General features: G+C 41.6%; 1 protein-coding gene across 1 annotated transcript; it reads right to left on the bottom strand.

The window, feature by feature from the left end:
- Positions 1-420: 420 nt before the first annotated feature.
- Positions 421-7,445, bottom strand: LOC132584691 (vomeronasal type-2 receptor 26-like). The gene is made up of 4 exons (XM_060256590.1): positions 7,155-7,445; positions 4,004-4,231; positions 2,572-2,698; positions 421-1,322 (listed from the first exon to the last, which is right to left on the bottom strand). The coding sequence occupies exons 1-4, from the start codon at positions 7,443-7,445 to the stop codon at positions 421-423; spliced, it is 1,548 nt and encodes a 515-aa protein (XP_060112573.1).
- Between the last annotated feature and the right edge of the window lie 6,756 nt (positions 7,446-14,201).

Raw genomic sequence — 14,201 nt, 5'->3', positions numbered from 1 at the left:
CAGATTCATGTTTGGAATGAAATTCAATCCAACGAACAGGTCAAGGGACACATGATATTGTTTTAATTGAGCAATAGGACTCCAGGGCATTTTACACTCATCCGTAGGAAGCATCCCTTGTGCAGCCTTTCAAAGATAAAAGAAGAGGCATGCAAACCACAAGGTATCAAAGACCAAAAGGTTTTATAAGTACAGATGACCAAAGTGGGAAGATACAACAAACAGCAGAGTTGCTTGAATTCTGAACATTCAGTTTATCAGTTATGCTAAGAAAACACATAAGTGAGGAAGGAGCAATCATATAGTCATAGGCTTTATTTAGCATTGTTCACTCTTGTTCCATTGCTACATATTGCACTTATTCTGAACTTGTGAGTAAAACTGAACAGTTTGAAATATATTCTAGGCCAACTGAAGTCTTTAATCCTTTCTCCTAAATAATTGCTCTTTCTTGTTTAGCTCAGGCTTCAGAAGAATGATGTAACATTTGGGGCAAAAGATACAGACCAGTAACCCTGCGCTGGAGGCTAAGATAGAGAAGATCTCCACGGCCACCAGGTATTTTCCTTTGGTGCTCAGATAAGTTGGAATAAAGGACACCCAGACACTACAAAACACCAACATGCTGAAGGTGATGAACTTGGCTTCATTAAAACTGTCTGGCAGCTTCCTGGCTAGGAATGCCACAGTTAAGCTTACAAGAGATAAAAGTCCTATGTAGCCCAGAACAATATAAAACATGGTCACAGACCCTTCATTACATTCTGCTATGATCTCTTCCTTCAATGAACGTGTGTCCAACTGAGGGAAAGGGGGAAAGATTCCTAGCCATGCTGTACAAATGCCTGCTTGAGTAAGTGAGCAGGAAAGGATAATGGAGTTGCTCATTCTTTTCCCCACCCACTTCCTCATACTGGACCCTGGTTTTGTGGCCATAAAAGCAAAAACCACAGTGATGGTTTTGGCCAAGACACAAGAAACAGCCACTGAGAAGATAATGGCAAACGATGATTGACGGGGGAAGCAGGTCACCTTCCTTGGTTGCCCTAGAAACAGGAAACAGCAGAGAAAGCAAAAGAGAAGGGAGATGAGCAGAAGGTATGTAATATCCCTGTTGTTGGCTTTGACTACTGGTGTATCTTTATGTTTAATAAAAATTACAAGTACAAAAGCTGTGATGAAGGAGAAACAGCCTGCTACCAAGGCTAAACCAATCCCTAGAGGTTCTCCATAAGATAGAAAGGTTATCCTCTTGGGAATACAATGATCTTGATTTTTGCTTGGATATTGATCATCTGGGCATTTGAAACAGTCATCCATGCCTGAAAACAAAAGGAAGAAAGGGATTCTCAATTATAGACGACGTGTTACTTAAAACCAATTTCCATTTTGTGGTTGGACTAGATGACCTGGAGGTTCCTTTCCATTCTATGATTCTGTGATCTTCTGTGATATCACAACAGTGTGCGAACTCTCTCCATGTTGACATCTGGTTGCTGATTTGATATGTGCAAGTGTTCACCTCCCTAACCTGGATAGCCCAAGCAAGCTTTATCTTCTCAGATCTTGGAATCTAAGCTGGGCAACCTTAGGAAGTATTTGAATGGGAGGCCTCCAAGGAATACCAAGCTTGGGAGGCCGAGGCAGGCTATTAAGCCACTTCTCTGAATGTTATCCATGCCCTTGTAAGAATTGCCAGAGGTCACCATGACATTTAAGCACAGGGGTGTGTACACACACAGAGACACAGACACAAAAAATGCAAAAATACAAAAAAGTGATCACATAAAAAGGCATAACATTTTTTTCTGACACTTCTTAATTATTTTCAGAAGGTAGCCATTCTGGCCTAACATAAAGCAATTAGACTTCCACCTAATAGCACATGACAGACCAGCAACAGTATCATAGTATAAGCTTTTGAGAGTCAAAGCTTCTTTTGTGAGTCATGATTAGAGCAGGATTGGAGATCTCCAGAGAAAGGTGGTTTGATTAGAGAGCCAGTTTGGTCTAACGGTTAAGTGCACGGACTCTTATCTGGGAGAACCATGTTTGATTCCCCACTTCTCCACATGCACCTGCTGATATGACCTTGGATCAGCCACAAGTTCTCTCAAGGCTGTTCTGCTCAAGAGCAGTTCTGGGAGAGGACTGTCAGTCCCACCTACCTCACAGGCAGTGTTCCCTCTAAGATGAGTTAGCATGAGCTAGCTCACAGATTTTTAACCTCCAGCTCACGCATTTTTGTCTGAGCATAGGAGGGATGACCCCAGAAAACACTGATTTATTCAGTAGCTCACAACTTTCATGCCAGTAGCTCACAAAGTAGAATTTTTTCTCACAAGACTCTGCAGCTTAGAGGGAACATTGCTCACGGGGTGTTTTGTTGTGGGGAAGGGAAGGGAAAGGAGATTGTAAACTGCTCTAAGAATCCAACCTCCTCCTCTTCTTCTTCTTTGCCTCCCAGTTCACCCAGTTCTCCCAGATAAGAGTCAGCACACTTAATCACTACACCAAACTGACTCTTACTCCCAGAAATGTGAGCATAGATAAACCTCCTAAATCACCTACCCTTTTGGTCTGAAATTTTCCCTTTTGGGCAAGGAGCACAGTCATAGCAGCAAAATTTCTCCCCTTTCTTCTTTTTCATCAGGTAACCAGGGGGACAGTAGTCATTACATACAGAAACAGGCGGCACCTATCCACACATGAAGCAAATTTGGGTTGGGAGAATTCAGGCATTCCTTTACATTTTAAAGAGGTAGTATGCAAACAAGCAATGGAGATAAAATGGAACAATTTAAAAGCCAGTGTTATGCTATCAGGTCATATGATTGTGTGTGTGTGTGTGTAGAATTGATGAGGCATTCCATTAAGTTTCAAGAAGTGGTTTCTTAAACAAACAATGCAGATGAAATGGAACAATGCAAAAGCAGGTGTTTTATGATCAAGTCTCATTTTTTTAAATATCAATTGGATTGATGAGGAAAATGTACAAACTGCCAACAATAAATTCAGCCCAGTGCTTTTCTCCTGCACAAACAAGAGTGGACAAGTAGACGTTCTTCATTTGTACCTAATGGGGGAACAAAATTATTGGCCTCCATAACAAATATGTATTAAAATGAAGATAACCTTAGGTGGGTAGCCACGTTGGTCTGAAGCAGCAGATCAAAGTTTGACGCCAACGAAGTTTAAGACCAACAAAGCTTTCGTGTACATGCCCACTTCTTCCGCTATAAGATGAAGACATGGAAATTAAACCCTGACTTGGATGGCCCAGGCTATCCCAATCTCTTCTGATCTCAGAAGCAAAGAAGGGTCAGCCCTGGTCAATATAAGGATCAAGGAATGCTCGGGTTGCTGCACAGAGGCAGGCAATGGCAAACCACATGTTAAGGTGCATTGCTTTGAAAGACATACACTGTCCCCATGTCAGTTGTGAGTTGACGGTAAAAAATATGTCTATATAATGATGATCTGTTGTTTCATGCGTACAAATAATCCAAAAACATTTTCAAATCCTGACTAGAATATATATACTTGCCACTTTAATATACCTTGCTTTAAGGTTTGCTTGTTTTAAATATGTGAAAGTTCATATGTGGAGTTCATGTGTGGACAGCCAGTTTGGTATAGTGGTTAAGTGTGCAGACTCTTATCTGGGAGAACTGGGTTTGATTCCCCACTCCTCCACTTGCACCTGTTGGAATGGTCTTGGGTCAGCCATAGCTCTGGCAGAGGTTGTCCTTGAAAGGGCAGCTGCTGTGAGAGCCCTCTCCAGCCCCACCCACCTCACAGGGTGTCTGTTGTGGGGGAGGAAGATAAAGGAGATTGTGAGCCACTCTGAGACTCTTTGGAGTGGAGGGCGGGATATAAATCCAATATCTTCTTCTTCTTCATATTTGGATTGTAGCCAGATCAAGACACACTAAAGCATTTTTCTGTGAATTAACTGATTGAACGTTAGTTCTCTGCAACAACAACAACAACAACAACATACCTGGCTAAAATTCCTTTGCCACACAATTAGATCTTCACGAATAACTAATTTGTTGCATTCCAAACAATCAGTTTCTAAATGTCCAACTTTCACTCGAAGGAAAGATTTGTTTGGGAATGTGACCAGGTTCGTTATATCAAAACCAGACTCCACTTCCATGTTCTCATTAAAAGACACTTTTTCTCCAGCCGAGTTGTTAAATGAAATGCCTTGAAGAAATGGGTGAAGCTAATTTAAAGGGGGGAACAGATAACGTATCAGTGTTTCACTGTCCAAGTACCTTCTACTTCCACATGCAGCAATCTAACCACTAGAGCTATTATTGAAGGCCCTGGCTTGGGAGACACCAAGTTATGTGGTAGATGGGTGGGAACCCAAGAACAGGACTTTTAGTTGTGGCGCTATCCTTAATTCTTTCCCCAGGGAGATTTATTTGTCCCTTCTATCATTATTCTTCATCTAGAGGGTGAAGACTTTTCTTTTTATTAGGTGTTCTCTTAGTGTTCTTAATTGCCCTTCATTCCTTTGTGTATCTTTAAGCAAATGGGTCTATGTCAAGGGTGTCAAACACAATTGTTAAGAGGGCTGGATCTGACAAACAAGCCGCACATGTTCATAAAATGCAATGTAAGGTAGCAGAGATATAAACTTTATAAAGGACACAGACAATCACAATTAAAGATATGATTTTTTAAATCTTGACTTGTACTCTCTGGGTGACTTGGTCAGTCGCACTCTCTCAGTCTAATCTATCTCACAGGATGATTGTGTGGGGTGGGGGGAGGAGAAGAGGAAAATGATGTAGATTGTAAAGGAAATGGGTCCCCCCTTTTGGTCCCCCCTGGGTAGAAAGGTGAGGTATAGATGCATTAAATAATAAATTGATATTATTTTCTCACATGGTCCAAGTATAGAAATCAATGAAAACCCACTAAACTTTTAAATGAAGAAGAATAAGAGATTGGATTTATAACCCACCCTTCACTACCCAAAGAAGAAGAAGAAGAAGAAGAAGATATTGGATTTATATCCCGCCCTCCACTCCAAAGAGTCTCAGAGCGGCTCACAATCTCCTTTACCTTCCTCCCCCACAACAGACACCCTGTGAGGTGGGTGGGGCTGGAGAGGGCTCTCACAGCAGCTGCCCTTTCAAGGACAACCTCTGCCAGAGCTATGGCTGACCCAAGGCCATGCCAGCAGGTGCAAGTGGAGGAGTGGGGAATCAAACCCGGTTCTCCCAGATAAGAGTCTGAACAGATCCCATGTTTGGAAACTCAAAGGAGTTTCAGAGTAGCTTACAATATCCTCACACTTCCCTTCTCCACAACAGACACCCTGTGAGGTAAGTGGAATTCTGACAGAAACTGCTCTTGAGAGGAACAGCTCTGTGAGAACTCATGACTGTCTCAAGCTCACATCAGCAGATGTATCTGGAGAAAAAAAGGAAAGGTCCCCTGTGCAAGCACCAGTCGTTTCCAACTCTGGAGTGACTTTTTACGGGGTGGTTTGCCATTGCCATCCCCAGTCATCGACACTTTCCCCCCAGCAAGATGGGTACTCATTTTACCGACCTCGGAAGGATAGAAGGCTGAGTCAACCTCGAGCTGGGGATCGTACTCAGGTTGTGAGCAGAGCTTAGGACTGCTGTACTGCAGCTTTAACACTTTGCACCACAGAGCTCCTGTGATGTATCTGGAGGAGTCCATTAATCACAGTTGAATATTCTAATCTAATCATGGTAGAAGACATATTTAATTACTTGCCAGGGCTGGAAATTTTGATATTCATTTTTTTCATTGTTCCCCATTGCTCTGAGATTGGATCTTGATGAGAGCATGGCATCCAAAGCATGTGCTATGGCATAGACTGCATTGTAAATGCTATAGCTGTGGCCAGTGACCTGTGTTTCAAATAAAGACTCTGGGAGGTTCTCTAGCTTCTCCTCACCAGTACATGTATCATTGACATCCACTGGTACTCTAGGATTTGGACACAAACAATCAAAAGCTTGCTCCCAGAATACCTTGAGAAAACCATCTTCTTCTGCAAAACAAGGTTTTAAAAACTGAAGGAATTTCTGGAATCCTTGAAGTTCATTTGAATGAATTGTAAAGGAAATGGCACCATGGAAGAACTGGAAGTCACAATTTCTTTGAACTCCTGTTATTGTGAAATCAACCTGTGCAGTAATAATCCACACACGTTTAAAAAAGGCATCATCCTTATACCAAGGATCTCCTAGGTACATCAGCAAGATCAACCTTACAAGAGTCCTAGATTCTCCATAGAGGACAAATGTATTTGCTTTTCTATCCATGAAAGGTAGGTATATATTTGATAATAAATCATTGAGGTCTACTAAGGTATCCCAATCTGCTCGGTTGGGAATTTTTCCTGTAAGGGCCAAACAGATCCCATGTTTGGAAAGCAATGGCTCCATAGTCTTCAAGAAATGTTCCCCACTGTCATCCTCCACAGCTAAAAGCCCAACCCATGTCCACCCAAAGTGGAGAAGCAACTGAATAATTCCATTATATTGATGGGATTCATTTGGGGACATGTAGAAAAAGGAAGTGGACTGCATTGTCCCCTTCTCTCTTGGGGCAAATGATCCATATGTGACCTGAAAAGAAATGTATACATATTATGGAAATGAAATATGAAGTGTGTCTATGTGTTGTGTACCTTTTTATGCAAATAAATGTTTGGTTTTAATGAAAGTCAAGTCAAATTCTAACTAGGTTACCTGAAGTTCTAACTAGATTTCTGGGGAAAGCCTATTGGAATGAAAAGAACTTTAAGGATCATTCTGGGCTCTTCCTTCTTTATCCCCCCCCCCCCGAACAATTCAATTCATATAGTCTTCAAAATACCAAGTATTTCAAAATATCAAGTACTTTCATTCATATGCTTTGAATATGAAGTTACTCGGATAGTGACAGTGTTATCATTTGTGGCAATGTACACTCCAAGGGGATGGCAAAAGATGATATAGCTGGACAGCATTACTGAGGTAACAAACGCGAATTTGAGCAGACTTCGGAGGATGGTGGAAGACAGGAGGGCCTGGCGTGACTTTGTCCATGGGGTCGCAAAGAGTCGGACTTGACTGTGTGACTGAACAACAAACACTCCAATATATTTATCATACCTGTGGAATTTTGTAGAGACTTAAAATTTCTTCTACACGGTAGGATACCTCAGAGCTGAGTCCCCCAATGATTGTGATTATTTTTTTCTGGCTCTTGCATTTGTAGTTGAGGACGAATCTTTGTGCTCTGAAGAACAGGTCCATGGTGCTATGATAGGTCATCCTTGCATCATAGTAGCTGTCCAAGATGTGGAACCCAAGAGTGAGATTTGGCAATATTTTGGGATTCTTGTTGATTTCATTTACAGCAAATGCCAATGCGAGACAATGCTGGTAGAACTTTATCATCATGCTGCAGGTAAAGATTAAAAAAATACTTTAAATGAGAACTTCTTGTGGTCATTTCTTCATAAAACCTGCCCATATAAGACATATACTATGTCTTAGTATATCCATTGATCTGTTAACAAACCCTTTGTAATGTATGATTTGAGTTAATAAATATTTTTGTATGAAGTCAAAATAACGTTTCTGATCTGGATAACTCTTTGATGCACAAATACCATCTATTTCACTGATTGCACTTTGTTATATAAAGAAACCCTACTTCTTCTTTCTCTTTGGAGTATATCTACACCTCTACATATACCAAGCACATCAGATATGTATTGTTAAGGTCTATTTTTGGTATTGGTCTCCAAAAAGAGTAAGCAAAATATTTCCTTCAATAGACCTGCTTTGCAAGAAATCTTGTGGTGTTCAATCTGACTTTTTTCCACGGTTGGTGGAAATGTAAATTCATCACCACATTCTGGCAACAAATCAAAGAGCAAATTTACTCAATCACTCAAATTGACCTGCCACTAGAACCTGATACATTTTTACTCCATAACTGGTCAGTTCCGGAAGTGAGTTCTAGTACTGCAGAGTTAGTTCATATTTTAATATCAACAGCGAGACTTACTATTGCTACTTGGTGGACGGGCAAAATTATCCCGACAGTGGACATGTGGCACCAGAGAGTATGGGAAATCTTTATTTTAATAAAATTAGCTTACAATCCATATGATATAAAATATGAACAGTATGAAAAACACGTGGTATCAGTGTGGTTCCCTCTTGTTTCTTATTTCTATGAAAAAAACATCCTTCCTAGTAAACAGTATTACAAAAAACTAATTTATCTGTAAAAGCTTAATTTACGGTACATTAGGGAAGATATTGGATTTTTGTTTATTTGGATATAGTTTGGTTTAATATGATTTTTTGTTTAAGTTGGCCTAATGTTGTTTTAATTCTGTATGTTATGAATACATGTAAGGATGCCTTCACATTCTGTATGTCGAAATTGCTTAATAAAGACAATTTATAACTTCATTTCCTTTTGCTAATCATCTAGGCATGCCGCAATTCATCAACAACCTCAGTTCACAAGACATAATTGTTTTTCTTCAGAGAGTTATTTTTGTTAGTTTATCTCATTCTCCATTTTTTAAAATTAATTTATCACCCTGCCCCCAGCCATTATATTCTCAGATTTCTAGCAGAATAACATTGGGAGAACTCCAGAGTCAAGAACTTGCAAAGTGACGCAGCACTAATCTTTAGCTCCTGAATACTCAAACTCTTTCTGCTGCTCTTGAAGAACCTCCACTTCATAAACCATGTACAGAAACTGCAAATTTGGATGTTCAGTAGTTAATCTTATCAGGAGACTGGCTTGCCAACTAACTAGGAAAAAGGGCATGAACAAATGCTTAATATGAGCAAACGGAATGAGGATGCTATTCTCACGACATAGAGGTGCTCAACATCATCTGTTGTATAGTGATCTGTTGGCAACCCTAGAAAAAAAAAGTTTTATGTAGAATGTGTGATCATATGAATTCAGTTTTTAGTAACAAGATGGTTTGAATCTGTAATAGACTAAAATGTCTTCTAAAAATGCTTGGACAGTTTCACAACCATATTTCTGTTCCACATTTTGGAATTGTCCCTGAGGTGGTGAACCATCGTTTGGTTGGATCTGACCCAATTTGTTGTACAAGAAAGGAGGGGTCCCTTTAGAACATCGGATTTGTGGATGATGGGACTTGCAAAAGGAGGCTACAGAGATGAATCGAGACTTCAGATATTAAGCAAAAAAGTTTGGTTGGATTCGAATCACGGGTCTTTTGTAGAAAAAGAGGTGCTGGAGCTCATTAGCACAACTCCTTTCCATAGCTCATTTGCATATGCCATACACCCCTGACATCACCAGAAAGTGTACTAAATTATATCAGCTCAGCATCTATCTTAGAATGATTCTTGAATTATAATTGTCATAATAGAACCTTCCTCTCATCATACTTCCTCTCATCAAATTACTTTTGACCTGAGTTTGATCCTGGAGTAAGCTGGTTTCAGGTAGCCGGCTCCAGTTGACTCCGCCTTCCATTCTTCCAAAGTCGGTAAAATGAGTCCCCAGCTTGCTGGGGGGAAAGTGTAGATGATTGGGGAAGGCAATGGCAAACCATCCCATAAAAAGTCAGCCATGAAAACAATGTGAAAGCAACGTCACCCCAGAGTCAGAAACGACTGATGCTTGCACAGGGGACTACCTTTACCTTTTATATGGCCACAGTGGCATGATGGTTTCCATCTGTCTACTTTATATGTTTTGGTTATTTTCCTTCCCTCCCCCTTTTAAACTTTATTAGAGAAATCAAACCAAATACAGCAACTGCAAGAGTAAATGCATGAACAATCAATACGGTGATGTTCCTTTTTTTTTTTTGTGGGGAAAAAATATTAGAGAGTTTCTCACATCTTAAGAGTTCAGCATAATTCTCACAGGGGGTTTTATACCATGGAGCCCAGAAGCATGTATAGGGGGAGGGGGGAATAAGAAAGAAAAAGCTCAATAAAATTTAGAGATTCCAGAGTTCTGCTCCTGCATAAAATGAGGCCTGATTCAAACATAGGTCTTTCTACCACTAGCCTTCACTGTGGCACAGAGTGGTAAAGCTGCAGTACTGCAGTCAGAGCCCTCTGCTCACGACCTGAGTTCGATCCCTGCGGAAGCTGGTTCAGGTATCTGGCTCCAAATTGACTCAGCCTTCCATCCTTCCGAGGTCAGTAAAATGAGTCCCCAGCTTGCTGGGGGAAAGTGCAGATGACTGAGGAAGGCAATGGCAAACCACCCCGTAAAAAGTCTGCCATGAAAATGTTGTAAAAGCAACGTCACCCCAGATTCAAAAGCGACTGGTGCTTGCACAGGGGACTACCTTTACCTTTTTTTCACCGTGAAAGTAAATCTTTGACTTGACTGGCACATTCTTTCTTTGTATCTCCTGTTACTTCAAATACAAATGGTTATAGACATCAAGCTCTCATGACATAGGAAGGATAAAAAAAAATCTTACTCTGGTACCCCCAACATGTCCTGCAAAGGATTTCTCTTAAAAGAAAATGTTTGAAAGGTGTAAAGGATCTGAGAAGTAATCCCACCAATAAGGAGGTCCCCTGACTGGTACCATTCATGAGGAACAGGGAGGATATCACAAACAGGACACTTTGCAGTATTCACTCCACATGCCATGTGAGGCAATACAAGAAGCAACACTAGCCTCACCATCCTAGTAGCAGAACTTCTCTCTGGATGCTGATTCTCCCGTGCTCATCTACAGTCCATCAGGCTACCTTGAACGGTGTCTCTTGGCGTTTTTATTATTGCTACCTGTTCTAAGTGCAAATCTTGAATGCTAACTGAGATTACGGGGGCTCTAATCTCAGGTTGGTTTCATCATAGCAGAAAAATGGAACTAAGGAGTACTGTCCCCCATCCCCTCTTCCCCAGCTCTGATTGGGGCTTTTTTAAAAAAATGCCACTCTCAGATTGTTTACTAGCACTTTCTGAAAAGTCATGGGAGTCTGAAGAATAATTACAGTAATCCAAACAATTATAGGGGGGGGGGAATTACAGGGGAAAGAAAATTGATTGTTGCAGGGTTTGTGTTCACAAGTGGCAACAGTATAACAAGTACAGTTTTTAACCCCTTAAAACCGGGCAGACGTTTCCTCGGTCTCTTAGTGGGTCAACAAAGTGGGATCCGGAATCCCAAGGGTGAGCAAGGGGTGTTAAAGCTCAATATGAAGTCCTGAGTTTGTTTGAGGATATGGTGTGTTGCGATAGGATTGTCATCTTGTTGAATTTTCACAGGATCACAACTATTATTTTTTACAATATTTTGATCCTGTTATCGTCCCAGCCACCTAGCCACTGGCACTCATGTCAAAATAAAGGTATGATGGGTTAGCCTAGACCTTTATGGAGGGTTGATTTGCAACAAGCCATCCATCACTCTTCCTCGCGGTGTAATTTCTGTATTGAAGGATACCTACAAATGATTGGTCAAATACATCCTGGATCGAACTTCATGGATATTAACATAAGAGAACATAAGAGAAGCCATGTTGGATCAGGCCAATGGCCCATCCAGTCCAACACTCTGTGTCACACAGTGGCCCCCCCAAAATTGTATATACACACACACACACGCACACACACACACACTGTGGCTAATAGCCACTGATGGACCTCTGCTCCATATTTTTATCTAACCCCCTCTTGAAGCTGGCTAAGCTTGTAGCCACCACCACCTCCTGTGGCAGTGAATTCCACATGTTAATCACCCTTGGGTGAAGAAGTACTTTCTTTTATCCGTTTTAACCCGACTGCTCAGCAATTTCATCGAATGCCCATGAGTTCTTGTATTGTGAGAAAGGGAGAAAAGTACTTCTTTCTCTACTTTCTCCATCCCATGCATTATCTTGTAAACCTCTATCATGTCACCCCGCAGTCGACTGCTGTGCACTGCTGTGCTTTAATTCTCATATACTCACATTCAAACATGTGCTATTAGATGCCTGCTTGATAGCCATTTTTCATTGCCTCTTGGCAACTAAGGTTCAAGCAATGCTTTCCAGACCCATGAGAGTATTCTCACCAATTCCTTCTTGCCAGTAATCTTCAGAAATTTTTTTCTTGGGTAAGCACCATTCACCCTTGGATGCTTCAGATACCCATCACTATACTTTTGGGTTTTAGTGAAAATCTGCACCGTTATTAAGGAAAACAGTTCTCCTGAGTCCTGACCCATTGTCTGCTGGTGGACAGGCAGAAAGAAATCAGAAGGAAAGGAACACTTTTATCAATTATCATAAAATCCTAAAGTGACATGGGGGACATTCTAACATTTTACCAGTTTGGTGTACTGCGAGTTTGGTGTAGAGCCAGTTTGATGTAGTGGTTAAGTGTGTGGACTTAATCTGGGACAACCGGGTTTGATTCCCCACTCCTCCACTTACAGCTGCTGGAATGGCCTTGGGTTAGCCATAGCTCTCGCAGGAGTTGTCCTTGAAAGGGCAGCTGCTGTGAGAGCCCTTTCAGACTCACCTACCTCACAGGGTGTTTGTTGTGGGGGAAGAAGATATAGGAGATTGAAAGTCGCTCTGAGTCTCTGATTAAGAGAGAAGGGTGGGGGTATACATCTACAGTTCTACTTCTTCTTACAAAATACTCTATAGTAAAAATGTGGCATTTTTGTGAACATTTGTGCATATAAAGAATGAGAGGACCCCTAGAGTTCAGTGATGTTTAGGGTTTTTATTTCTTTGATGCCCTTTTATCCTAAGCTGTATGTAAATGCAGGGGCTACTTCCTGTTTAAAGCTACACCAAGAGAGCCACTAGCCCTGTGATTTTGAGGACTGCCAAGTCAAACCCTCTTGAAGCCTCAGGGTGGGGGGGGATAAAGAAGATGTGGCTTCAGCTTGTTTTGTTCTCACTGGTATTCAAAGGTAATTTCTGTGTTCATGTTGTATTCATGCAGGGACTAACCTTCAAAAATCTCTGTGTTGCTCTATGCTGCTCCAAACATTGTGTGGGAGAATCATAGAATCATAGAGTTGGGAGGGATCGCCAGGGTCATCTAGTTCAACCCCCTGCACAATGCAGGAAACTCACAAATACCTCCCCCTAAATTCACAGGATCTTCATCGCTGTCAGAAGGCCATCTAGCCTCTGTTTAAAGACCTCCAAGGAAGGAGAGCCCACCACCTCCTGAGTAAGCCTGTTCCACTGAGGAACTGCTCTGACTATCAGGAAGTTCTTCCTAATGTTGAGCCGGAAACTCTTTCGATTTAATTTCAAACCATTGGTTCTGGTCCTACCTTCTGGGGCCACAGAAAACAATTCCATGCCATCCTCTGTATGACAGCCCTTCAAATACTTGAAGAGGGTGATCATATCACCTCTCAGCCGCCTCCTCTCCAGGCTAAACATCTCCAACTCCTTCAACTTTTCCTCATAGGATTTGGTTTCCAGACCCCTCACCATCTTTGTTGCCCTCCTCTGGACCCGTTCCAGCTTGTCTATATCCTTCTTAAAATGTGGTGCCCAAAACTGAACACAATACTCCAGATGAGGTCTTACCAGAGCAGAGTAAAGCTATACCATCACATCACGTGATCTGGGCTCTATGCTTCTGTTGATACAGCCCAAAATTGCATTTGCCTTTTTAGCCACCGCATCACCACAGAGGCTTGCTTCTCAAGCCATTTTCTCCAGAGGAAGCATTCACATGTATAGCCTGAGTGTCCCTTCCTCAGGCTATACATGTCCTGGGGTGGACACAAGCAGCCCAAGGGAGTGGCAAACAGGAAAATGTCATAGGGGGCAACCCTGAAGCCCCCCCCCCATTCCATCTCACTGCACAGGGAGGAACTGAGAGGTTCTTGCAGGTTAATCCTCATATGTGGCTAAGAGCTGAACCAGGTATGTTATGAACTGACCGATGTTACACATAACATTTAATCCGGCCCTTACACACAATTTCTTCCATGGTTATATTTCGGCTCAACTCTAGCCTGACTCTGTCTTCCAGTACATTCTTTGGACCCACAATTCCTGTCTCATTGCTTAGGGTGCATAACTGTCATCTCCCAAATCAAGAACAGATGGCCCATCACTTGCGTTGCTGTCCTTTTATCCTGAGCTGTATGTAAATGCAGGGGCCACTTCCTGTATAAAGCTACACCGAGAGACACCAACCCTGTGAGTCTGAGG

Source organism: Heteronotia binoei, chromosome 15, assembly GCF_032191835.1.
Source record: "Heteronotia binoei isolate CCM8104 ecotype False Entrance Well chromosome 15, APGP_CSIRO_Hbin_v1, whole genome shotgun sequence".
In the NCBI taxonomy this organism is placed as follows: Eukaryota; Metazoa; Chordata; class Lepidosauria; order Squamata; family Gekkonidae; genus Heteronotia; species Heteronotia binoei.
This window is presented reverse-complemented; position numbering and strand designations above follow the sequence as displayed.

What these genes read in the sequence shown, in the direction of transcription:
- LOC132584691 (XM_060256590.1), bottom strand. Translation starts at nt 7,445, where the DNA reads ATGATGATAAAGTTCTACCAGCATTGTCTCGCATTGGCATTTGCTGTA. An exon ending in GGCAAAGGAATTTTAGCCAG is followed by an intron (nt 2,699 to 4,003) that starts GTATGTTGTTGT and finishes ATGTGTGGATAG; the next exon opens with GTGCCGCCTGTTTCTGTATG. An exon ending in GAAAATTTCAGACCAAAAGG is followed by an intron (nt 1,323 to 2,571) that starts GTAGGTGATTTA and finishes TTTTGTTTTCAG; the next exon opens with GCATGGATGACTGTTTCAAA.